General features: G+C 31.8%; 1 protein-coding gene across 2 annotated transcripts; it reads right to left on the bottom strand.

The window, feature by feature from the left end:
- Positions 1-1263: 1263 nt before the first annotated feature.
- On the bottom strand, positions 1264-27450 carry LOC140443271 (uncharacterized). 2 transcript variants are annotated; one of them, XM_072534420.1, is made up of 2 exons: positions 26973-27450; positions 1264-3551 (listed from the first exon to the last, which is right to left on the bottom strand). In XM_072534420.1, the coding sequence occupies exons 1-2, from the start codon at positions 27091-27093 to the stop codon at positions 2176-2178; spliced, it is 1497 nt and encodes a 498-aa protein (XP_072390521.1). In that variant the 5' UTR covers positions 27094-27450; the 3' UTR covers positions 1264-2175. The 2 variants fall into 2 exon arrangements, with proteins under 2 accessions (XP_072390521.1, XP_072390530.1); XM_072534429.1 differs by lacking the exon at positions 1264-3551 and adding an exon at positions 18490-20831.
- Positions 27451-27614: the final 164 nt, after the last annotated feature.

Here is a 27614-nt window from a genome sequence, read left to right on the forward strand (position 1 = left end):
AAAGAAAAGGATGAATTCAAAAACTTGGGTTTATAATCACGAAAAAGGCAACAACAGAGGAAGAAATTACACAAAGATTAGGACAAACAAGAACAGCAATCTGACAGTATGGTGGGATAGACACCTAAATATGAAGACAAAAACACAGATTTATAAAACATTAGTGCGAAATATTGTGACATATGGAGCTGAAAATTGGATCATAAACAAGAAAAACAGCAGTAAGATAGTAGCAACAGAGATGGAATGCCTGCGAAGATGCTGCAGAATAACAAGAATGGATAGGAGAAGTAATGACGAAATAAAGCAAAGAACATCAATAGAAACAGATATACTAACATATATAGAACAAAAAAGACTAAATTGGTATGAACATGTAAGAAGAACTAGCGACAGCAGATGGATAAAGAGAATAACCGAATGGAGCCCCATAGGATGGAGTTTTAGAGGACGACCCCGAAAATCCTGGAGGAACGAAGTAGACGACGCCATGAGTAAGAGAGGTCTAAACGATGGAGAATGGGACAATAAAGAGAGATGGAAACGGTTGAGCGAGGGAAGGCGGTGAATACTGTAGAATCCCTGACTATATATATATATATATATATATATATATATATATATATATATATATATATATATATATATATATATATATATATATATATATATATATATATAATATATATATATATATATATATATATATATATATATATATATATATATATATATATATATATATATATATATATATATATATATATATATATATATATATATATATATATATATATATATATATATATATATACTTTTTTTTTAATTATTCCACATGGAATAAACCAATGACCTGTTAGGGTAAAATCTTAGAAGCCAATTTCAGTCGTTTGTTCTGAAAGCTGGCGTTATTCCTTTCTCGTTATGTGTTTGGATATTTTTGATATCTTGCCTGTATATGCAATTGAGCAGACCCAGTACTTTATGCTAATACATATTTAAATTGAGTTTATAAGGACACTGCTTAACCCTTAACTGGAGATACCTCAGTAGTTTAGCACAAGAACAGACACATGCCGGCTGACAAACTACCGTCTGTTTTTTTAAGGAGATAATAAACACGTAAATAAATGTTTTGAATTTATTTATTAATGTAGTACTGTTTACATATGTTGATTTTTAGGTACAGTAAATATATTTAAAGGTAGAGAGATTATTGACAGCAACTCATATAAGCGTTTAAAATCCGTAGCTTTTCATTTGCCGCTAAAGAAAAAAAAAAAAAAAAAAAAAAAAAAAAAAAAAAAGGAAATATCTTTGGTCATGTTGTTCTTTTTTCCCCTAACGATCTATATTTTTAAAAATAAATAAAAACATAAATGTGTACACATTCCAACTGGGTAATTCCACATCAACTATGCAAAGTCGGTCGAGCGACCCCTCACGATTTGGCTTAAATTTTACAAGCCTATTCTTCTTCTTCTTCTTAGCGCGACTAGGATTACTTCTGTTTGTCTGCCTCTTATTCTGTTTCAGTCGTTGTTGACTGTACATTATCTTTCAACCTTTTTGGCGGCCTTCCAACGGGTCTTCTGCTATACGGCTTGTTGTTTTTACAGATGTTCGCTAATCTATCTGGTCTAATTCGGTTTACATGTTCGTTCCAGTTTTTTTTTCTTGTTTTTATCCACCTGTTAATATTTTGAATTTTGCATTGTTCGCGTATACTTCTGTTGGTTTGTCTGTCTCTTAATGATATGCCCGCTATTAATCTTAATACTTTCATTTCGATATTGTTGATTTGTTGTTTCCTCTTTCTTGTATCGGTCCTTGTCTCCGCTGCATATGTTAGGATTGGTCTTACTGTTGTCTTGTATACTTTCATTTTGCTTTCCGTGGTCAGATATTTGTTTCTCCATATGGTTTCTCGGAGGCAACCACTTACTCTTGCCGCTTTTGATGCTTGCCTTGTGGTCTGTTCTTATATCCCTGTCACTAGTGATCTCTACTCCCAGGTAATTGAATTTCATTACTTGTTCTACAATTTTGCCGTCTACTTCTAGTTTGCATCTACAAGGCTCTTTACTGATCACTATACATTTAGTTTTTTCTACTGATATGTACCGTATGCGAGTCGTTTGCAAAAATTCTTCGAATATGTTTATGCTAGTCTGTCTACTGACTAATCTCACACTTGTAATGTGTTTCTTCAGTGTGTGTCTTCAAATGTTTTTTCAGATGACATGTTTGAGAAAACTGCTTAAAACAAATATCACACTTAAAAGGTTTCTCTCCAGTGTGAATACGCAAATGTCTATTTAAGGAGTTTTTTTCAGAAAACTTCTTAAAACAAATATCACACTCGTAAGGTATTTCTCCAGTGTGTGTAATCAAATGTCTTTTCAATTGACCTTGTTGAGAAAACTGCTTAAAACAAATATCACACTTGTATGGTGTTTCTCCAGTGTGAGCAATCAAATGTCTTTTCATATAATTTTGTCTAGAAAACTGCTTAAAGCAAATATCACACTTATAAGGTTTCTCTCCAGTGTGAATACGCAAATGGCTTTTCAAAGTAGTTTGATAAGAAAACTGCTTAAAACAAATATCACACTTGTATGGTGTTTCTCCAGTGTGAGCAATCAAATGTGTTTTCAAATGACCTTTTTGAGAAAACTGCTTAAAACAAATTTCACACTTATAAGGTTTCTCTCCTGTGTGAATACGAAAATGGATTTTTAAGTCGCCTCGATGAGAAAACTGTTTAAAGCAGACTTCACACTTGTAACGTGTTTCTCCAGTGTGCGTCATCAAATGTCTTTTCAATGAAACTTTTTCAGAAAATTGCTTACAACAAATATCACACTCATAAGGTTTCTCTCCAGTGTGAATACGCAAATGGATTTTCAAAGTATTTGGATGAAAAAACTGCTTAAAACAAATCTCACACTTGTAAGGTTTTTCTCCATTGTACGCTCTTTTTGCAGAGTGTCTCAATAAATGCCTTTTCAAATAACTTTGCTGAGAAAACTGCTTAAAACATATTTCACACTTATAAGGTTTCTCTCCAGTGTGAATACGCAAATGGCTTTTCAAAGTATTTTGATAAGAAAACTGCTTAAAACAAATATCACACTTGTATGGTGTTTCTCCAGTGTGAGCAATCAAATGTCTTTTCAAATAATTTTGTCTAGAAAACTGCTTAAAGCAAATATCACACTCATAAGGTTTCTCTCCAGTGTGAATACGCAAATGGATTTTCAAAGTATTTTGAAGAGAAAAATGTTTAAAACAAATTTCACACTTGTAAGGTTTTTCTCCAGTGTGCACTCTCAAATGTATTTTCAAACTTGCTGCTTCGGTAAACTGCTTAAAACAAATCTCACACTTGTACGCTCTTTTTGCAGAGTGTCTCAATAAATGCCTTTTCAAATAACTTTGCTGAGAAAACTGCTTAAAACATATTTCACATTCGTGATAAGTTTCCTTAAGAGATGAATGTTCTGTTAATGTTTTTATAATTGTCATTTTGTTCTCATCCTCAGGACAATCTAAAAAAATAAAAATCAGTTACACAAATTTTACTACTTGGAAGAAATAAATGTAATAAACAAGGTAAACCACAATAAAATGACGATATTCAATGATATAAATATTGATTAGGGGCATTCTCTTTCTATCGACTAGACCGCCTACCCAATGCATCAATCGATTCGATTCAATTCGCTTAGATACGATTCGATCTGATACTATTCGACTCGATTCAGGTTAATTCCATCCGATTCGGTTCTATGAAAGGAACTAGAAAAAATCAAGTATCTAGAGGTAACACTGGATTCCAAACTTGTAGCATTTACAAATTCTTTGGTATATAAATGCCTTGATAAATATATTGGAATCCCCTCGTATATGTATTAAATTTAAATCCCGTCATATATGTATTAAAATAACGAAGAATGTTTTCTATGTTTCTCAGTTCCTATCTTACAAGTTAACACGTTTACGCCGCTACCAGATGCATGGGTCTGGTATGAACTTTACGTTCAACCGGCACTGAAATTTGGAGAATTTCCGCTAGCGCCGACAACGATAAAATGACTATTTATAAACTAAATATTATGATATAGGTACCTACGGTATCGTCATGATGTGCTTTATATTTTAGTTCTGTTTTAAGTTACCAGATTGCCAGCACCTGGTAACGTCCCACAAAGAAATTTTTTACGCTATGGGATTTACCGGAACTCCGTATCTGGTTATTAGTGTTATGAGTAAACATTGTACAAGTGTGTTGTTTGTTTATTAAAATCCATATAAATGTCGTCTAGAGGCGAAAAAATGGTTAAATTGAAATAATGAATATGAAATAATATGAAAATAATATAATGGTTAAAATAGTGAATCTGTCAAAATATTCCCAAGATAGTACTGTACCTATCACAGTTGATAGACCAAGAACTGGCAAGAAAATTTTATAAAAAATGTGTGCACATTTTTATTAATTCTGAAAAAAAAATTATTTTGGGGTTATTTTAGATTTGGACAGAATAATATTCATCAATGAAAAATGCCAGTAAAGCAAGCTTGCAAGTTCAGGATTTTTTAGAATAGGTGAAAGATTATCTGTATATAAAGAGGTTACATATTTACCAAATACCATTTACACAGATAAACAAACTAAAACCAACCAGTGAGGCTTTAATAAATACACTCCGCGTCATAGAAAACGGGCCACCCCAAATATTTAAAATATTTTCGAAATTATTATTTATTGCTACAAAATTAAGCATTTATTTTTTTGTATATTGAATCAATAACTCGTTTAATATAAAATTTCATCATTATCGTAAAACATCGATCGAAAATAAAAAATTTAAGAAAAATAGGAATTTTTTTGAAAAAATCAACTTACAGTTTTTAAAACAACAATGAACTGTATATTTACAAAAAAAGCTGGTATCCATTTTCAGTAATGGGTATTGCCACCTCGATTCTGGATGACACTCCTCATTCGATTTGGCATGGAATTTATAACGTTTTAGATATCTCTTTGGGGAAAAGCGGCCCATTCATCAATGAGTGCCATCTGAAGCTCTACAGGTGTTGTTGGAGCAGGTAGGCGACGCCTAACGCGACTTTTTAGCAGGCTCCATATATGCTCAATAGGATTGAAATAGGGGCTTTGAACAGGCCAGTCTATTTTTGGAATACCAACCTCGTCAAGGTACTCCGTTACTATTCTTGCCGTGTGTGGTCTCGCATTATCCTGCATTAGCAGGAATTCGTTGCCAGTAAATCCAGCATAGGGCATCACGTGATGTTGTAAGATTTCCGTTATGTACCTTACTGCTGTTAACGCACCTCTGTCGATCACGACGAGATCCGTATGCGCATCAAAAGAAATCCCTCCCCAAAACATTACTGAACTACCACCAAAAGCAACCCGTGGTGCCAAGTGCAACCAGCGAAACGTTCTCCAGCCCGTCTGTACACCTTACTGCGTCCATCTTTACCATAAATAGCCATTCTACACTCATCCGTAAACAATACTTTTTTCCTGTCTGCTGTCCAATTGATGTGCTCACGGGCAAAATCGAGTCTTTGTCTTTTGTGAGCTGGGGAAAGTAAGTGCCCTGTTGCTGGACTGCAAGCTATCAAACCTTGCTCCCTTATCTTCGCCGAATAGTAAAAAGGCTGATTGCTGGTCCTTGAGCTTGCTGTAAATGGCCTTGAAGTATTCTAGCGGTTTGGGTCTGATTCAGTAATGCAGCAAGAATGACGACGCGATCTTCCCTAGCGGTTGTTTTCCTTTTTGGACCTGTACCAAGTCGTCGTTGGTGAGATCCTGTCACAATAAATCGTTGCTGGGTCCTTTGTGCAGTCGAACGACCAAGATTCAATTGTCTTGCAACTTGTCTTTGACTTAATCCACTTCCCAGTAACGTTACAATTTCAACCGATTTTTGAAAATTCTCCATCGATATTAACTCAAGACTACTTCACACTTCACACAAGTCGGCTACTGTAATACTGAGATGAGTTTAAAACTCATTAGAACCCTTTACAATATCATACATTTCTCAAAACAATCGCTTCCTCGAAAATTGATCAAGTTGTAAACAACTTTTTTTCAAAATTGTTTTGTTTTATAGGTTCTATGAATATCCTTAATCCAGTTACATGGTCGGTTTGCTTTCGTAACAACCCATTTAACTTAAATAACCCAAGACACATTAAAAATAAAATAATATTAATTCAATATACAAAAAAATAAATGATTAATTTTGTAGAAATAAATAATAATTTCGAAAATATTTTAAATACTTGGGGTGGCCCGTTTTCTATGACGCGGAGTGTATTAAAAAAAATCAGGATTTAATTTATTTTATCATTTAAGTATATGTGCAGAAACTTACAGCTGAATAATTTGCAATCTGTTTAGACAGACAAAAGTGTGTTATCAAAATAAAAAATATTCCAGGTCAACAGTAATTATATGTTAACCAATACTTATTAAATTGTTATTGTGAATTAAATGAGAATGAAGTAGTGGGCCAAGAGGCTAAAAAAGTAGAACAGGTGAGTATTTAAGATATAAATGTCCTCAGAATAAAATTGTTTGCTATAAAAAGCCCAAACTACTTACAGAATGTAAAGAAATACTCAAAACGGACAATTAAAAAAAAACTATACTGTTACGAAAACTATGATTCATATTTAACCTGTAAACATGTTATTATTCTAAACAAGAATGTTCTCGTAGATTCTCTGACCCGCTAGAAACCTGTTTGGCGCTCCCCTCCGTTCGAGAAAGGTCGCCGAGGGGATTCCAGAACAACGGCTGTTTAATATAAATAGAGGAGTTCTCATGATGTTAGTCAGTCAAAAATTAATATCGAGTCGAGTTTTGAAATGTAACGCGCCGCGTATTGTCGGGAGTATTAATTGTAATAAATGTTGTAAATAAATTATATAATTATTTTTATAAATAAAAATTTAATAAATTAGACTAATAAATTCAGTTCAACACCAAGCTTGTTTGCCAATCTTGGTTCTCAAGATTATAGGGAAGTAAAAATTATTTCCACTGTATTGTACAAATTACGGTTCAATCATGTTGTAACTAATCAGTATCAACTTATATAAAATTAAGTGATTTTAATTCACCTAATCGTCCATGCAGAGAAGAAGGTACAGGTACATGATAATAGGCTGTTCTGAAATAATAATTAATGAAGGGAAATTATTTAATTGATGAAATAACCAAAATACCCAAAACCATCAAATCATATTATAATCTAATCAAATTATTAAGATCAGAAGATTACATTGTCAAAGTTTTATATATTTTTTATGTATTAGTTTAATACTAGATACAACCTTTGTTTTACCTATGTAAGTCTATCGGATGTACACCTGTCTTATCTAAATGCTCTGATCAACCCATGAGTGTCTAATATTTATCCCAGTCGAATATCCACAATTATATTAGTACAGTATACTCCGTCTATAACGAACACGGTTATTACGAGGTTTCTCTTATAACGAAGTACATTAGATGTCCCGTGAAATTTCTATTGAACTGTAACCCTCTATAGCGAGGTAAATTTGCTTATAAAGAGAGAAAATAAGAACGAAAAATGTTTTTTTTTACATTTTGGCCCTGCCGTGGTTATAAATAAATACCCGTTTTAACTGCCCCGCAATAAACCTAACTGCCGCCCGCAAATAAACTTCTTTACAATAATTACAACTGTTTCACATCTTTAGAAAATATGATAGATAGAATGATACTGGACAATATAAAGCAGTTAAAATAGTTTGTTATACTTCAAAATGCGGTTTATACATTATGTAGTTGGAAAAAATGTAAGTACAGATTTTTTGTTTTAACGTAAGTACACTCGCGATCATAAAATCCGGGTCATCTTGAAAATTTCAAGTTTCTTCAATATTTTTGCCTCTGGTGCAGTAATAACCTTTTTTTTGGCTAATGTATTTTTTATTTGTCATCAATGTTTGTTTTGAAAGAAAAAAAAAATGGTTTTTTATTGTTTTTATTGAAAAAAACAGAAAACAAATCAAGTTGTTGATAAAACAGACATACGAAAAAATATGGAAAATACAGAACGTGGTAAAAAATCAGTGAAATTTCAATGACCAATATTGTGTATTGCCTCCCCTTGCTCTAATAATCTCTTGCAGACGACGGGGCATACTCTCAATTTTTCTCCGGATTACATGTTGTGGTATGTTATTCCACTCACTCACTAACAGATCCTTAAGCTCCTGTGCGTTGTTAGGAGGAGGTGTATGGGTTTGAATACGTTTTTTCAAATCGTCTCAGAGATGTTCGATGGGATTCAGGTCCGGAGACCTAGCTGGCCAGGCTACCCTCGTAATTACAACTTCGTCCAAGCATTACATACTGATCCTGGCAACGTGCGATTGCACGTTGTCCTGCATAAAAACGGCGTTTTCTCCACGCCCTGCCATGTTGGGCATACCATGTTCTTCCGGAATCTCCGTAATGTACCTTCGTGCAGTTAGGGACCTATTTTCGATGAAGGGTAATTCTGTGTGGAAGTCGGAAGATATACCTCCCTAAGCCATGACCGAGCCTCCACCAAATAGCATTCTTGGAGCAATGCAAGCTTGTGAAAATCGTTCACCGGTTCTCCTCCAAACTCTTACACGTCTATCGGATCCAGTTAGTCAGAAACGGGATTCACCTGAGAATAAAACTTTGCTACAATCGTTAATTCCCCAACGCGCGTATTGTCGAGCAAAAGCTAGTCGTGCAACTCGAGGCACCCGGCGAAGTGGCGGTCCTCTAGCCATTACCCGAGAAAATAGTCAAGAAGAACGAAGTCTTCTTCTGACTGTTGCAACACTAAAATTGCGATTTCGTACTTCCTCTAGACGATTTTGATGCATAACCGCTGTTGAGGTCCGGTTTCGTAAAGACTGAAACACAAGGAAACGGTCATCTAGTGCCGTGGTCGTTGTTCTTCGTCCAGAGCCAGGTCGCCTGGTTAGCAAACTTGCCTCCTGAAAGCGTTGAAGCACTCGTTGAACCGTAGAAAAGCTTACGCCAACAGTTCTTGCGACTTGCCGTTGAGTGTGACCGTCTTCCACAAGTGCAACAATTTGTGCCGTTTCAACAGTCAAAGGCATTTTTGTCAAAAAATAAACACTAATAATGGCACTAATAAACACTAATGGTGGCAATAATAAACGTTTGTCCGTTGCATTTTAACAGAAAGTCGAAGCACAAACGAGACATTTAAAACAAGCGGAGTTACAGGTAGCGTTCATTTTGGGAAGTGTGCACTTTACCGCGAAATTGGCACTATTGGAATTCTTTGTTACAAAGGAAACCGCAACAATTCTCAGAAACATGCATTAGTTTGTATTTGTGTTATTATTATTTACGATAAAGCTCGTTAAAAATGAAATATCTGTGATTTTCAAGGTGACCCGGATTTTATGATCGCGAGTGTATATCATTGACAAAAAAAGTAAACAACTCTTTTTTGTTTTAACGTATTTAATTGACAATAAAAGTAAACAATTTTTTTTCAAGAACGCCATTCAAACAATATTTATTAGTATCTTATATTGCTCCGAATGGCTTCACTATAGGAAGTTAATGATTTAGAAATCTACATATTCATATGTATGCACTGTATTATTGTTGTCTGATATAACGAGATTCGCTTATAACGAGGTAATTAGTCTGTCATTTTAGTTCTCGCTATACAGGGAGTCTACTGTATAATACAAAAAAGATTGTATAATCATAGAAATTTTTACTTTTCTCGCCAAGTTCTTCCCTGATTCATTTTTCAAGTTTTCCAGATCTATTGATGTGTATAACAACTGAGCCTCCATATATTTTTGATCATACTCATCAAAGTCTTTCTTAATTTCAACTTTTACTTTCATAGCTAATAAATTAAATGGTTAACGTTAACCAAAGTATTAGTCAGAGTATATACCCCCATTTGTGTTTTATACTGTGACTCACAGTAGAGCTCTCTCTTATAAATCTCTGTTAGAGCAACAGAGATTTTTTAAGGTAAGTCCCGTAGAAAGATTGGTGAAAGAGTTTCTACCGCCAAATGCGTCTGGAAGGTCAACTAAATAACATTTTGCGGCAAATTCCAAACGTCTGTATTAAATTTTAGGCGACGAATTCAAAAAGTATGAATTTCGAACGGAAACTAAATATAGTCGTAAAATAGCAAATAAAAACTTATTCTATATGAAAAAATATATTCCCTCCGTCCGAAAATGTAGTATACACTTACGCATTTTTATATTTAAATGTATAACGTATCAGACAGCAAGAGTATATTATATTATTGTACAGGGTAAGTTTTTATTTATTATTTTATAACTACCTTACCCATATCTATTTTTCATTACATTAAAACACCAAAGCCCCGTTATCAACAATATAGAAAATAAAACACAGATATTCGAACACTTATTTATTTGTATAATTTTCATTGGTAAATTATAGGTTTGTTATAACTTCCATACCTATTAAAATGTTCTTCATGTGGATAATACAGAGTGTAACGGTTTTGCTACCTTAGAGTTAGGGCGGAGAGTAAGGTCTAGGCAACCTAAGCACGTGCATAGGACACGAAAATTAGGTTTTAATTTTTATAATAAATTTCTGAAGTGATTTTGCGGGAACACATGAAAAAATAGCGAACTGCGGCACCGGTACTATAAACTGTTTGTCGTCTACTATATGTGATTTTATTTCTATTGTATCAAAAGATTTACAACTCACAATAGTGAACGAAATAAAAGAAGCCAAATTTTACTCTCCAATTATCGATTGAACAATTAATATATTAACTTTGATCAAAAGAAAGGCAGATATCGAGCACAGTTTATTAATTAAATCTTGTCCAAGTACTTTCGCTTCCTAGAGTCAACAATCTTTGAGAATATCATAAACATGAAATTTTACATTAATACTACTAGGCGAGCGGTTTACCCCTATAAGCAGAGCATCAACCGACTAAAATTCGTTTTGCATTTCTAATGCACCAAACCTTTTTTATTCGATTCTATATATTTTTACAAGATGAAATGTATTTTTTTTTAATTTTTACAAGTGGGCCGGCAATTGTTATTAACAAATAACTTATACAAAAAAGCAATTTCACCGAATTGTTTCGGAATCAATTTTTTTAGGTGTATCTCATCAAAATAAACATTTTTTCTCTCCTGATAATTTTTCGAAAAATGCTTCCTTTTCGAGTTATTTACATTTTTTTGTTGAAAAAATGCCGTAATTAGTGATTTTTGGGATTTTTTTTTCTAAAAAACTACTAAATGAATTGCAATTTTACAAATAGCTTTATAATCTTTAAACCGTCGAGTACAACTTAGAATATTTTGACAAGGATAAATTGTTTCTATCTCGCTAAAAACGTGGACCCAAATATTTCGAATATGCCTTTCGAGAGTATCCCGCTAAGAGTGTACAGCGGTTGAGGTGCTGTAGGCGCTAAAAAAATGCATCTAATGAAAAATTACCACCTTCGAAACCAGCATTATTACAACATTACTTAAGAGCAAAGTGGCAAATAAATGAATGGATTCAAGCAAAAAACAATATTATTTCATCTCTTGATCCATTAACCCATGGTTGGACAATGGAAAATAATTGTTTCGATTTTAATTATTTTGAAGGCGAAACTAGTTTAGATATGTTACAAAAGTATTTCTGCTCATGTACCGGAAAATGTTCTACGAAAAATTGTAATTGTATTTCCTATAATTTAGAATGCTGCGCAGTATGTGCATGTACACCAGAGAATTGTAAAAATGTTAAAGACGACTGTATTGAAGACAATGAAATCAGCTTATTAGATGGAAATCCTGTTGCTGTTGACGAAAATTTTCAAATTATTGACAATGAAAACGATGTATAATTAATATTATATTTTAATTTTATTATATTTTTCAATGAAAATTAATTATATATTGCTTAATGTATTTCACTGTAATAAAACATTCAATAATATAGTCACCACGTATATTAAAAGAAAAATTACATTATTATAGCATTGTAAAAAATTAATTTTAATTGTTTTAATTATAAAATGTCTATATAAAAATAATTAGAAATATCTTTTTTTTTTAATAAATTGTATGTAATATTTGTATTGAATTAATTTTTTAAATTTAAACAAATATTTCTACGCGCCGCACGCCTGTATCGCCGCAACCGCTGTACACACTTAGCGGTAGACTGCTCGAAAGGCATATTCGAAATATTTGGGTTTACGTTTTTAGCAAGATAGAAAAAAATTATCCTTATCAAAATATTCTAACTTGTACTCGACGGTTTAAAGATTATAAAGCTATTTGTAGAATTGTAATTCATTTAGTAGATTTTTAGAAAAAAATCCCAAAAATCACTAATTAAGGCATTTTTTCAACAAAAAAATGCAAATAACTCAAAAAGGAAGCATTTTTCGAAAAATTATCAAGAGAGAAAAAGTGTTTATTTTGATGAGATACATCTAAAAAAATTGATTTCGAAGCAATTCGGTGAAATCGCTTTTTTGTATAAGTTATTTGTTAATAACAATTGCCGGCCCACTTGTAAAAATTAAACAAAAATACATTTCATCTTGGAAAAATATATAGAATCGAATAAAAAAGGTTTGGTGCATTAGAAATGCAAAAAGAATTTTAGTCGGTATATTCTGTTTCTAAGCGTCTTTTGAGGGGTAAACCGCTCGCCTATACACGACACAAGGGCAAACAGTTTAAATTAAAAAAAAACGGCTAAAAAAGCTACATGTTGATTGGCATCAGGAGAGAGAATGCCTGATGCCTATTATGATAGAGTTCCTCGGGAGATTCTGTGGTGGGCACTCAATAATAAAGGAGTCCCTGGTGAATATGTAAAGATTATGAGAGACATGTATGAGAGAGTAACAACTAGTGTTAGGGCAGGAGTGGAAGTGACTGACAAATTTCATATGAAAGTAGGATTGCACCAAGGCTCGGATCAAATAACAGTGAAACTACAGGGTAATATTCTGTGACGCTTAATGTGTGCTGATGATGAGAACAAATACTATAATAGTGAAGACAGGCTCTTGAGGAAAACGGTTTAAAACTTCTAGGAAAAAACAGAGCATTTGGAATGTTCATTTAAAGATGGAGTTAGTACAAATACAATGATATATTTGGATGATGAAATGGTTTAAAAAGTAATAGTTTTAGATATGTAGGATCGGTGTTACAGACTAATGATGGATGCATGTAGTAAAATTAGGGTTGGATGGATAAAGTTGTACCCTCTTTATGGACAAAGTGGAGGTTACCCAGGAAACGGCACTAGGCTCGGGCTTCAGTCTGGTAGAGGTATCCTTGGTAGGGGTTCTTTGCAGCTTAAATACAAGAGATACAAGAGTGATGTACGGAAGAGAAAAAGAAGAAAAGAGAATTTTGGGCGCCATTCTATCTGTGGATAGGCACTAGGGAAAGTTAACAGACACGAGGGAGATAAGAAAAGACAACGAGAATAATACGAAAAAGATAAGATATACTGTAGCCAAACAAATATAGAGAGAGGAGCGTTTATATCTTGCGGTAATCACCAATTATTACAACACATATACATGCATAAAGATAAAATAATAAAATAGGTACCCTAAAGAGATATTATTACTTACAATCGAAATGAATAATGGTTTTAAGTCTAAATGTACCAAAATCATTATTCTCAAACTAACGTGACTGAACCTAATAATTAATTATTGCACCTTAAGATTACATACTAAAAAAAATAATGATCATTACCCTTTCTTTGATGAATATCACGAAATATATACACTTAATACCGATAAGTCAAAATTCTATACGCAGCAGCATAAATTATCACAGGCGGCTGGTCAGCAAAGGAGGTAAATAGTCGTAAATTAAATATCTGGGATTTATCTAAATAAAGTCTTTTACACAAACAATTCGGTTTTTCGAATCATCCTCAGGTAGCTAGTTTTACCTCTGGTTTTACTAATACCATAACTAGACTTCGGCAAATATGCATATTGCATATTTTATGCAAATATTTCATATTTTGGCATATTTGTATAAAAGTTTGCATAAAGTGCATAAAAGTTCAGATTTTTATACTGTATTTGAAAATTTTTAAACATACCAATTTATTTCAATTCTTGTATAAAATTTTGTAGTCATTTTAATCAAGAAATGATCTAAGTACGTAATCTCTACAGGTACAAAACATTTACAATTTCAAAGAAGATCAATTTAAGTAGCCCTCAACATTCTTAGAAAGTCTCGGTCACTGAGGCATTCAGTTATTGGATAATCGCTAAGGGTTCGCTCATTTGCATTTTATGATCTAATCCCCAAATCTATCTACAATTTATTGTATCTTAACAGTAGGTAAACGGCTAATAGTTTTGTTCCTAATTTAGGGATTTTCCAAAATCTCCAAGTTTATTGAATTAGGTACCTAAACATTTCTAATTTGATGCTCAGATTTGTAAATCATTTTTGTTTTGATATTCAAAGCGTAAACACTCGTTGTGCGTAACAAAAAGGAAGATTGTGATTTTATAATGCCTAAAACAACCAGTGTTTCAACTTGGATTAAACCTTATAAAGAGCTGTCTATGGATATGGGAAAAATCTACTGTTCAGTCTGTGGCAAAATTGTAAGTATCTAATATTTTCTATTAAATATCTAATATTTCATACATACAGGGTGTTTCCAAATGACACTTACAACGTTTGACTGTAGATACTTCTCGAAAAATTGAACAAAACGATATAGTTAATGAGGGGTCAAACTTATTTACTTTTCGAGATACAGGGTGTTAAAATTAAAAAAAAATTAAATTCTTTTAGTTAATAACAACAATAACTTTAAAACCAATAAACGTATTTACTTGAAATTTAGTACTCGTAGGTTGTTTTTAAATGAAAAATAGCTTCCTTTAGTGAGAAAAAATTGTCCATGGTACAATACAATGGTGTGTATTTAGAAAAAATTTTCACCTTTACTTTTTTTTATGAAGTCAGCTATTCTAAAACACAATTATTTTTATTGTAATTGAATTAACAAAAAAAAAAAAACTTTTGTTGAATTTTAAAATAAGTTATATGATGTACTAATGGTTAGTAACAAAAACTAATTTGTGGATTAATACTGCATTTAAAACACTTAGCGAGTGTTTTTTTTTCCAAACCAGTTATGAAAATAAGAAAAGACAACGAACGAGAATAATACGAAAAAGATAAGGTATACTGTAGCCAAACAAATATAGAGAGAGGAGTGTTCATATCTCGCGGTAATCACCAATTATTACAACACATATTCATGCATAAAGATAAAATAATAAAATAGGTACCCGAAAGAGATAATATTACTTACAATCGAAATGAATAATGGTTTTAGGTCTAAATGTACCGAAATCATTATTAAAAAATTTTCAATAAAATCCTTTATAAAAAGGTATATAAAAAACCCAGTCGGGCTATGTTAAATAGACAAAACGTTTTCGGAATAAATATTCCATCATCAGTGTCAGGTTAATACATGAATGTAGCCACTAAATATGGGGTTAAAAACCCTTTAAAAATTACTAAATGAAATTTAGTTTACATTATGTCTTGTTTAAAATTAAGATGGTAAAGTTACTGTTGGATTGGTAACATGGCGACATATGACTCTACATTAACATCTTAATTTTAAACAAGACATCATGTAAACTAAATTTCATTTAGTAATTTTTAAAGGGTTTTTAACCCCATATTTAGTGGCTACATTCATGTATTAACCTGACACTGATGATGGAATACTTATTCCGAAAACGTTTTGTCTATTTAACATAGCCCGACTGGGTTTTTTATATACCTTTTTATAAAGGATTTTATTGAAAATTTTTTAATATATGGTATACAGCCAACTACAAGAACTTAGTTTCCTTGTGGAAATCATTATTCTCAAACTAACGTGAATGAACATAATAATTAATTATTGCAGCTTGAGAATACATACTAAAAAAATAATGATCATTACCCTTTCTTTGATAAAAGTCACGAAATATATACAGTTAATACCGATAAAAAATAAAGTCAAAATTTTATACGCACCAACATAAATTATCACAGACGGTTGTTCAGCAAAGGACTATCAAAGGTAAATATCAGTCGTAAATTAAATATCTGGGATTTATCTAAATAAAGTCTTTTACACAAACAATTCGGTTTTTCGAATCATCCTCAGGGTAGCTAGTTTTCCTAATACCATAACCGAAGGGAGTAGCACAATGGAGGCTCGTGGCAGATGAGCAAGGGTACCGTAAAAGAACTTCAGGTTGGTGTATCATTGAAGTATACAGGCAGATCGTCGAACGGACAAAGAGAAAGGACGTCAGAGGCGGCGTCGGTCAGGCAGGTAGCAAAGATAAAGTATGTCTAAAATAGCGTCGGTGCATCAGATAACAAAAAGTAACGGCAGAGTTGACTACGTGTCGCCGTTTGATAAACACAACCGCATACAACAGCAACTACAACGAGAATGAATTCAGAATTCGATTTTCGATATTTAGACCAACTAGGGATAAAAAAAGGGGAGTACTTGCTGGAGAGTGCCAAGCGAAAATGGTACTTAATTGACAATTCCGATGCGGTCTTGTTTCCTATACTTTTCCTACTTTCTCCTGACTGAGAAGGTTATTTCATAGAAGAGCCATATCTCAACTTTTCTTAGAAAATAGGCTGTGTTGTTCGACAATAGGAACGAACTTCTTTGTTAAGAGGAATAGTTTCTATTTAGCTAACGAAAGATAATCAAGAGTGCTCGTTGCTTAAGGGTTATTTCTAATGGATCTATTATAATATATGGACATAGGCGGCGTAAAAGTAATTTTCAAAAAAGGATACAATTAGGAATGAGTATATTAGGGGAAGTCTAGGGGTGGTACCAATTGTTGGCAAGATGAGAGAGCATAGGTTAAAATGTTTTGGTCATGTTCAACGTAGAGACGTTGATCACCCAATACGAAGAATTGCAGATCTGCGGGTTCCTGGGAGTAGTAGGAGAAGAAGACCAAAAAAGACCAGGGTGGTGACAGGCAGGACATGTCGGTAAAGGGTATTAATATTAATATGACCCAAGATAGATACTTATAGAGAAATCTAATTAGGGAAGCCGACCCTTGCAATCCGATTATTAAATAGAACTACATACTATATGCAATGAAACAAAACTAACAAATGTAATAATTCGATGACCTGTTAGGCTAAAATCTTCGAAGCCAATTTCAGACTTTCCTTCAGTGAATGTCATCGGACGTGATTTCAACCAAATTTACACAAAAAACTTCAGCGTACAAATTTCTTTGTAACTATGTGTCATTAAATGCGATTCCAAATTGCATTTTCGAGAAAAAAAACTGTTTAAAACAAAGTAGGTGTTGTCAAATGTGATTGCAAATGATCTTTCTGAGAAAATTTGTTAGTGTGTGCCGCAAAATGTTTATTCAGATGAGATGTTTGAGAAAACTGCTTAACCCTTTCAGACCCGGTGTCCATTGCAATGGACATACATTTACGTAAGTCCTATAACAAAATTAAACTCCTGTAAATTGCTGACAACTACATATTTTTTATTTTGCATATCTTCGTTACTACTAGTCATAAAAATTTTCAGTTTAGTTTTAATCATAGCCGAGTTAAGTGCTTTTAAATCTAGTGTGACATGACAAATTCACCATACCCCGGAAAGCGTAAGTAAATATCATGTTTTTTCGAGTTGTAAATTTATTATATGTAACCAAACATTATTTTATATAATAGTAGACATATTAATTTTTATACTGCTTATTCGACATAGATGATTTATTGTTGGTTTTTGTCGATAACAAACATTCAAATATTATGTCCATTGCAATGGACTACAGGTCTATAGCATTTTTCATATAAAAATGTTTGCACATCATTCAAGATTTACGACGTCAGAACTCCACAGCGTTGCCAAAACATCAGAATAGTTAGTAAGTGACGAATTTTTAAAATGTCAATTTTAACTATTTGTCAATCTATTATATTAACAGTAAATACACTTAGTTTTAAGACTACTGCAACACACTAAAATACATAGAAAACATTTTAATACAAAATTATATATTCTAAATTTTAAACTTACCTCTTTTAGGGCTTTAATAGTAAAAACGCCCCGTCATTATTTCTTGCTCAAAATAATCTATCTTATATAAAAGCTTATCAACTTTCTACAGACTATTTATTTGTTTTTGCATAGCACAATCACAATACACAACAATAATTAGTTTTTAAAGCTATTAATCTAAATTTAATATGTATTTATATATACAATTTATTAATATATATTATATTATGATCAAATTGTGTAAGAAATCAAAACATAAACAAAACTCTTACTGTAAAAAACCGGCAACACTTTATACACTTTTGCCACACGCTGAACTGTCAATAAAATTTGAAGTATTCCTGTATCAGTTGCGTACAATTGTCTAATCTATTTAATTAAAATTATTATTTTGTGGAATATTAGACTTAAAGATTTATTTCATAAAATTTATATTATTAATAATAACAAATGTTTTTGGTTATTTAATCAATATAATTCTAAAATGTCCAATATAATGATGACTTTATTTTTCTGATTATTACACCATGTTGACGCCTATGAAAGATCGAGCAGTTCCGTATGGGTTTTGTACATGTTTTGTATTATTAGCTGTGTTAGAAAAATTTGAACTCTAAGGTTGACGTTCTGGAAATTTGAAATATAAGTGACGTCACTTTATATAAATTGTAATTGTATAAAATGCTATATATTGATATTTTTGTTTTAGGTTTTAATACGGATAATCCAAAAGACCATGAGATTCTAAGAGATTTACAAAAAAAAAGAACGGGGATATAGCGAAGGAGTGGTAAATGATGAAGGAATTGTGGTTTTATGCAAGTGGCAAGATAATAAGTCGGTGCTTGTAGGTTCGAATTTTGTTGGAAAAGGAAAAGAAGACTTAGTAGAAAGATGAGATAAGAAGCAAAAGAAAAAAATAACGACTCAGAGACCGCAAGCGATTTAATTATATAATAAATCGATGGGAGGTGTAGATTTAATAGATCAACTATTGTCATATTATAAAATCTTTATCAACTCAAAACAATGGACATTGCGTTTAATCTTTCATGTCTTTGATTTTGCTTGTGCCAATAGTTGGCTAGAATATAAAAGGGAGCAGCTTAGTTTACCTTTCAAAGATCAAATGGATTTGTTGGATTTTAAAATACAAATTGCTGAGACGCTAATTAAAGTGGGAAAACCAATAAAAAGAAGCATTGGTGCCTCAAAATATCAAATGAGAATTAATTACTATTTAAATGGGAACAAGCCACAATTAATGGTTAAAATACGTTTATTGACGTTTCAATTTCCACTTCGGAAATCGTTCTCAAATTACAAACATTAGTAAATTAAACAAAATTTGTTTAAGTTTGGTTATTTAGAGTAATTTTATAAGAAAACTGGATACAACAAATCTCACACTTATAAGGTTTCTCCCCAGTGTGACTACGCAAATGTATTTTCAAATGATATTGGTGAGAAAACTGTTTAAAGCAAATTTCACACTTTGAAGGTTTTTATATAGTGTGACTACGCGAATGAATTTTCAAATGTATTTTTAAGTGACATTTTCGAGAAAATTGCTTAAAACAAATTTCACACTTGTAAGGCTTTTCTCCAGTGTGCGTCTTCAAATGATTTTTCAATGGACTTGCTGTAGTAAACTGTTTAAAACAAATGTCACACTTATAAGGTTTTTCTCCAGTGTGAACACGCAAATGGATTTTCAAATGACTTTGCTGAGAATACTGTTTAAAGCAAATTTCACACTCATAAGGTGTTTCTCCAGTGTGTGTCATAAAATGTCTATTAAGATTAGATCTTTGAGAAAACTGTTTAAAACAAATATCACACTTATAAGGTTTTTCTCCAGTGTGAACACGCAAATGGATTTTCAAATGACTTTGCTGAGAATACTGTTTAAAGCAAATTTCACACTCATAAGGTGTTTCTCCAGTGTGTGTCATCAAATGTGTTTTCAAGTAAGCTTTTTGAGAAAACTGCCTAAGACAAATATCACACTTAAAACCTGTTTCTCCAATGTGATTCATCAGATGTGTTTTCAAATGATCTGTTCGAGAAAACTGCTTAAAACAAATTTCACACTTATAAGGTTTTTCACGAGTGTGTATTATCAAATGTGTTTTCATAGAACTTGCTTGAGAAAACTGCTTAAAACAAATTTCACATGTATAAGGTTTTTCTCCAGTGTGTGTCACCAAATGTGTTTTCATAGAACTTGCTTGAGAAAACTGCTTAAAACAAATTTCACACTTATAAGGTTTTTCACCAGTGTGTATTATCAAATGTGTTTTCATAGAACTCGCTTGAGAAAACTGCTTAAAACAAATTTCACACTTATAAGGTTTTTCTCCAGTGTGTGTCATCAAATGTGTTTTCAAGTAAGCTTTTTGAGAAAACTGCTTAAAACAAATCTCACACTTATAAGGTTTTTCACCAGTGTGTATTACCAAATGTGTTTTCATAGAACTTGCTTGAGAAAACTGCTTAAAACAAATTTCACATGTATAAGGTTTTTCTCCAATATGTGTCACCAAATGTGTTTTCAAATTATTTCGCTGACATAACTGTTTAGAACAAATATCACACTTGTATGTTTTTTCTTGGGTTACGGGGCAACCTAAAATAAAAGTTATTTATACAAATTTGACTACTTGGAAGAAATAAATGTAATAAACAAATTTATATGAAGTAAAAATACAAACAACCGTACATTTAGAGGATGTACCGATAAAAAAATCGGTTGCCTGTAAAGTCGGTTTTACGGGCGAAGATTTTACGTGACAACGTCTTTTTCTCGGTAGAATATTTATTGATATAAATATTATTAAATTGCACAATAGGAACAAGGAATTGAATGAAAATAAGAATTGCACAAATTTTAACTATAGAAATATATTTTGTTTACTAAAACATTGGACATGTAAACTTAAACTTAACTAATTTCTATTTGAGTGATTTTGTTGAGGATAGGACGATGATAGGAGAAATATGAAATGAAAGGAAGTGTTTCTGCTGTAATGTGTCTTGAACGCCAAGAACGCTCGAGAAAGACAGACACACAAGCACGCACCGATACAACGCGCCAAATTCTCTAGTGCTGCGCGCGCAGCGGACCGATCATGTTTGAGTGGGAGAGAGACGCAAGGCATTCGCCGGTCCGGCGGGCCTCTCTCTCGTTCGGTGACTCACCGTAACAGACGTGAGCGGGCGTTACACTTTTTCATGAATGACTCCGAGCCACAACCTAATTTAAGACGTTGTCACGTCAAAAGTATAAAATGCTAGTCCATGATATCAATACTCATTAGGGGTATGTGCTAGAATGTTGATCAACATCTCAACTGTAATAGGTTAAAGAAGAATATTAGAAACATTAAAATTTTAACATAACTTAATTTCACAGAAGAGGATATTGTGATAGTGACTATGTGGTTAATACTAATATCAGATACGATATGTAACAAGAGAACCTCTCTGTGAACCCCTTTAACTCATTAATTCCCAAGGGGTAGTTATCGACTCACGAACTAAAAATAAATCTACTGTGGGCTGTGATTTACAGACTGAGCCAGGATTGCACCCACCGCTACTTAACACAACCCATTGACCTTTTTTCCCCCCGCGACTAGTTATAACATACACTTCTTTCTAGCTAATACATATTGCAACTGTAAATAAATAGAGAGAACATGTTTTCAAACTCTTATTGGTAAATAGCTTTTATTTGATTATTTTGTTTATGTATATATTTCTAAGTCTTTATTAGGTGTTCTTGTAAATATCTGGTTTGATATTTTTTTTCCTATAATATGTAAAAATGATAAGCTATCGTTTGTTGCTGGGTCGTGAACTACCCTCTTGGCACTTGTAGAACTATTTTACAATTTTGGAATTTTTTTAGGAAAAAGCTACTTTCAGTTGCTAAACTGTTGGAGAAAGCCGAGAATATTAACAATGATAATATTCTAATATTGCCAGAAGGCATATCATTCCTCTAGACTATAAAGGCGAAAATACCGACTGTGACTAAGATAATGATGTAAATCATCTAAGTACCTGACAACTTCTAGCAGAAGGAGAGCCCATGTATAATAAAGAAAATATGCGTATTTTATTGGATAGGGAGGTATATATATATATATATATATATATATATATATATATATATATATATATATATATATATATATATATATACAATAAGTAAGTTCCAAAAAAATAAATCTTTGGTCACGAGGATATCGGTCAAAGGAAAAATAATAAAAGGAAATCACAGTTCCATTACTATATTTGAAGACGTTTCGCTTATTTAATTTACAAGCTTCATCAGTTCAATCTAAAAGAATACAAAGGTGGTAGGTAAGAATATAAAAAAACATGGAAAATAACTTACGAATGGTGAGTGAAGAAAGTTAAGGTGTAAAACAAACACACCATTCTCTTAGTATCCGTGGTCAAAATATTAAAGTTGTAATATTAGCTTAAATGTTCATATGTAGTCTAATTCATGTATAACCATAAGAAAAAGATTACTTTAAAGGTGAAAAAAATGGATAAAAACTACTGCGAAGCACTAGAAAAACCCGTCACATTGTATGTAAAAAAACATATTAACAGTAAAGTGTAGAAATAAAAACAAAAGATTTTAAAAAACACACTGGCACAGAGCTGTTATTCTAACAAAGTTATCGTTTAAAAAACATCTTATACTTCACTTTAGAGCGCATCTCAAACTCAAAAATTCCAGCCGGAAAACCAAGTCCAGTTAAATATATATATAAATATATATATATATATATATATATATATATATATATATATATATATATATATATATATATATATATATATATATATATATATATATATATAAAAGGAAAACAAGAAGGTAACTCGCTTCAAATTTTAAATGAAATATATTCAGCAATATTCAATCAAATACTAAAATTGTGCAAACTCCTAAAAAAACAAAAACCAACAACAAATTGCAATGGGAAAAAATAATCTAGATAGATCTACATCCACCATACATATAAATCATTCTCTCGAAAACAACTTGGGGACTTGGGAACATGGTTTAATGATTGATCTAAAACTATATATGGTACTGGATCAGTAATTTTTAAGTAAACATATAATTACAACAAATCTTAGCCTAGGTCAATATGCAACTGTGATCCTGGCTGAAGTTTTTGCTTTGGTTGCCTGCATTGATCAAATCATGAATGGAAATTCCAAAACCAAGAGAATTAACATTTATACAGATAAACAAGAAGCTATTCTGACCACAAAGAACCCACTCACCTAATCAAAACTATCGAGGAATAGCAAAGATCGCCTAAACAACCCAGTAAAGGTAAATTGTCTTGAATATGAGTGCCGGGTCATGAAGGGATGCATAGAAATAAACAAGCAGATTCTTTAACAAAACAAGGCTTAAGTGAATCCTTGGTAGGCTCAGAATCATAGTGTAGAACAAGTTTTATCAGTTGATGAATATTCATAAAAAAATGGAGAATCATAAAGAGCAAATCCAGACTAAGAAAATAATTAAGAATATAGTTTAAAAGACACTCAGACAATTTGATTAACCTCAATAAACAAGAGGATTAAAACAGTTATTGAAATGGTGAAAGGACATTATAGTTTAAAAAGACCACCTATGCAAAATAGATAAGGTGAATAAACTACAGTGCAGAAAATGCCAAATGGAAATAGAGACTGTCATACACATATTATGCAATTGTAATGTGCTGGGTGATATGATAAGATGTCAAAAATATGATGAATTCAAAATAGATATAAAGAACTAACCACATATCTTTGTAAAATTAGAACAGGATTATGATTGTATACCTATCTAACGGTCGAGAACGTAAGTAAATAATCCGGGTTAAACTGGGTTTTCATGCAATGAACATAACCTTGGCATCTGAATTTAATGTTTGGGCGTCAGTGTTGCAATTTTTTGTATAAAGTATAGGAGTTCTTGAAAATATAAAGATACTCTGAAAGAATTATTATGTTTTGTTAGGCGAGTTTATTTTTTATTTTAGGGATAAAGACCTATTTGTAATTCTTAATATGTGTCGCAAAATATTTAGTGTGGTTCAATTTATGTTTAGTTTAATTTACTGTATTGTTTTGTTTGACCTAATTTTTTTTATTTTCATTTCACTTAACTTTATTCTGTAGTTTCTAACCTATTAATTTTTACCTTAGGCATAATTTTAATGGTTTTTATTAAGTATTTTTTAAATGCAAGATATAATTTTATTTTATAATATTTATAGGTATATATTTATTTATCGTATGGCACTTGACACATTTACATTTAAATTTGCATATATTTGTATAAAACATAATACATATATGTTTACAAACAAGGTTTATAGGTATAATTTTATGCTTTTAATTGTATATGTATTTTTCATGTTCTTGTTTGTTGTAAATTTTCATTTCATATAAATTATATTGTGCTCTTTAAAGTGTTTAGATATTATTTCTTCAGTTCTAAACATGTAAATACAGTTTCGTTTGAAATTTCGTATAGTAAGGACCAGTGTGTGATTGTGTCTCGTATTCAATCGAATTTATTTAGGTTTTAACCAGGTTTACGTTAATTTTAAGCTATTAGTTTAGCATTTGTACTGTAAGTATTAATATTTCCTATATTTTTTTGATAAATACTTAACCCTGGGATGTCCCAGGGTAAAAATGGAGTGTGTGGCAAAGACCCACCTCTACATGATGCAGGGGATAACGACATGTTAAGTAATATTCACGACGAAGATATTGTTTTTTCTAATGTTAATGATTGTAATAATCCTACAAATGTCTTGAATTCCGATGATTCTATTATTAATAATTCCAACATTAAATCTATTGTTACACCTACATATTGCAAAAATATCCGACATATCTGTGTCTAACTTATGTAGTTGACAAATGGTGGCATAACAAAAATTCTCCAACTTTAGCTATAACATTTCCTAATGTTTCTACCTATTTAGAAATCCCAACTGAAACTAATTATTTCCAATCTAATTTCAATATTCTTTATTCCCAAACCAGTTTACTTCCTACTTTTGATGATAACAACACCACTCAACTTCAGAAACAACTTGCCAAATTTGATAAGCCATATAAGAAATTCACACAGAACTGTTTGCAATATATCAAGCTCTGGAATGGACTATTGAGAAAAAAATGTCTGATCAACAAATAGTAATCCTTTTGGATTCAAAATCTGCGTTGTCTGCTTTAGATAATTTGCATAAGCATGTATACAAAAACAGTATTATCGTCAAAATTTTAGAAAATCAACTAAAGCTACTTAAAAGAAATAATGCAGTCTCTTTCATTTGGGTAAAAGGACATGCTGGTATCTCGGGTAACACCAAAGTAGATTATTTTGCTAAAGAAGCGGATTCAAAAGGATTAGAAATTAGCTGGCTCAATAGAAGTGATTTAGTCTCGCTGCGCAAACGAGAATTAAAAGAAAACTGGGAAATGGAATGGAATGCTTTTTGTAACAGAAGTAACAACTTTTATACAAAAATTCACCCTGTTTTACCTACTGCGCCATTTGCTGCAAGAAGTCATCCCAATAGAAGAGTATATTCAATGTTTGTTAGTTACCTTGTTAATCATGCTACTGTGAAAGCCTATCTTCATAGATTTAATTTAAGTGAAACAGAACTTGCAATGGTAACACTGACGATATCAATCATTGGATATTTGGGTGCATATATAATGATGCTGCTATTAAGTATCTATTGGAAAATCTGATAAAAGAACAAATACCTCTTCCTCAGTGTCAATCTTCTATTTTACATATCTCTCGTCATAATATTAGGCTTAACCAAATTTTTTGGGAATATTTAAAAAGGACTAAAAGAAAAATTTAGGATGAAATATGTAATGTGAATATATAAATCTAACTTTGTTCCCTCTGTCCATCCTTATGATATATTTACCTCCTAGCCGTTGCCTGTCTTGTGTTGTAATAAAGTCGCTATGAAAGGCACCTTAGCATGAAAAGTAGTTGGTTCCAAATATTCACTTTAAGTTGATTAGGGCCTTGAATAGAATGAATGAAAGTATGGTTTCTTGTCAATCTACTGATTCTTGTGATACTGTTTACATTCTATATTTAATTTACCTCTATGCGAAGTACTATTTTGTTAACAAATGCAATAGTTCAATACATCATTACAAATTCAAGTAGTCAAATACATTATTGTGGCTGAATGGATCAAGTTATCCAAAGCCATTAATTAAATAATAAAAAAAAACTGTGCTCCTGCCCATAATTTTAGATGTGAGAGTATGAAATAATTGACCGTATATGGCAACATTGATGTATATTAAGCTTACAGTACATTTAATGTCAAATAATGGTCAACCCCCTACAATGACACTTGTTAATCATAAATTGTAAATTTCTGAAGAAATTTTTATTAATTTTATTGTATATGCATTTAATTATAATCTTTAATTTAATTAAAATCTATGAATTTTTATATAATTTCAATGCATTTCTATAATATTATGTGAGTATGAAAAAATTAAAGATGTGGCAAGTCTGACACCATTTAAAAATGTCAAATATAAGTTTGGTTATGATAAATGCCCTAAACTAATCATTGCCCCAGAAAACTTAATAGATTAAATGAATTCTACATCATTATACTTAATACTGATTTCAGTGGAAATTATAGTATTTAGTAGTTACATATTGTTTTACTTTTCTCACCTAGTTCTTCCTCGAGTTCATTTTTTAAGTTTTCCAGATCTATTGATGTGGTTAACGGAGCCTCCGTATATTTTTCATCATATTCATCAAAGTCTTTCTTAATTTCAACTTTATTTTCCATAGCGAATAAATTAGATAATAGAAAAATATCTAGAAAAAATACCTGATGGCAACAAACGTTAAGTTTACCGAAACAAATGCAAATATATCCGATATGGCGAAATGTCCCACGGTACAATGAGATATGTCCATTGTCCAATCCATTGACATTACTTATTATTACCACAGTTTAACGGTGGTTTAACCACAAAGTTTTTCTTTTTTATACTATGTTATTACATATCTCTGCACAGAACACAACATTGCAACAAGAAGAAGAAGCGAAAGCTTTGTCGGAACCAGTCGGAACTTTTGATGTTCGAAGGACAGAAATTTCGGAGTGACCTTGACAGATAAACTACTACAGGAAGATCGCTATTCATCGCTATTATGGGCAGAGAAAGTGTTGATGAAGTTAGCTCTAAATGAGGGGCAAGATTTGTATTTGGCAGTGTTGTCATATCACAAATAAATCACGAAAGAGCATGCGATATAATATTAATTAATGCTATAAGTAAAGTTTTTAAAACAAGTTTAATTAAT

This window comes from Diabrotica undecimpunctata, chromosome 1 (genome assembly GCF_040954645.1).
Source record: "Diabrotica undecimpunctata isolate CICGRU chromosome 1, icDiaUnde3, whole genome shotgun sequence".
NCBI classification, from domain to species: domain Eukaryota; kingdom Metazoa; phylum Arthropoda; class Insecta; order Coleoptera; family Chrysomelidae; genus Diabrotica; species Diabrotica undecimpunctata.

Coding starts and splice junctions, on each gene's coding strand:
- LOC140443271 (XM_072534420.1), bottom strand. CDS start 27,093: ATGGAAAATAAAGTTGAAATTAAGAAAGACTTTGATGAATATGATGAA. Junction 3,552..26,972: donor TGAACTCGAGGAAGAACTAG/GTGAGAAAAGTA, acceptor TTATTTTTTTAG/ATTGTCCTGAGGATGAGAAC.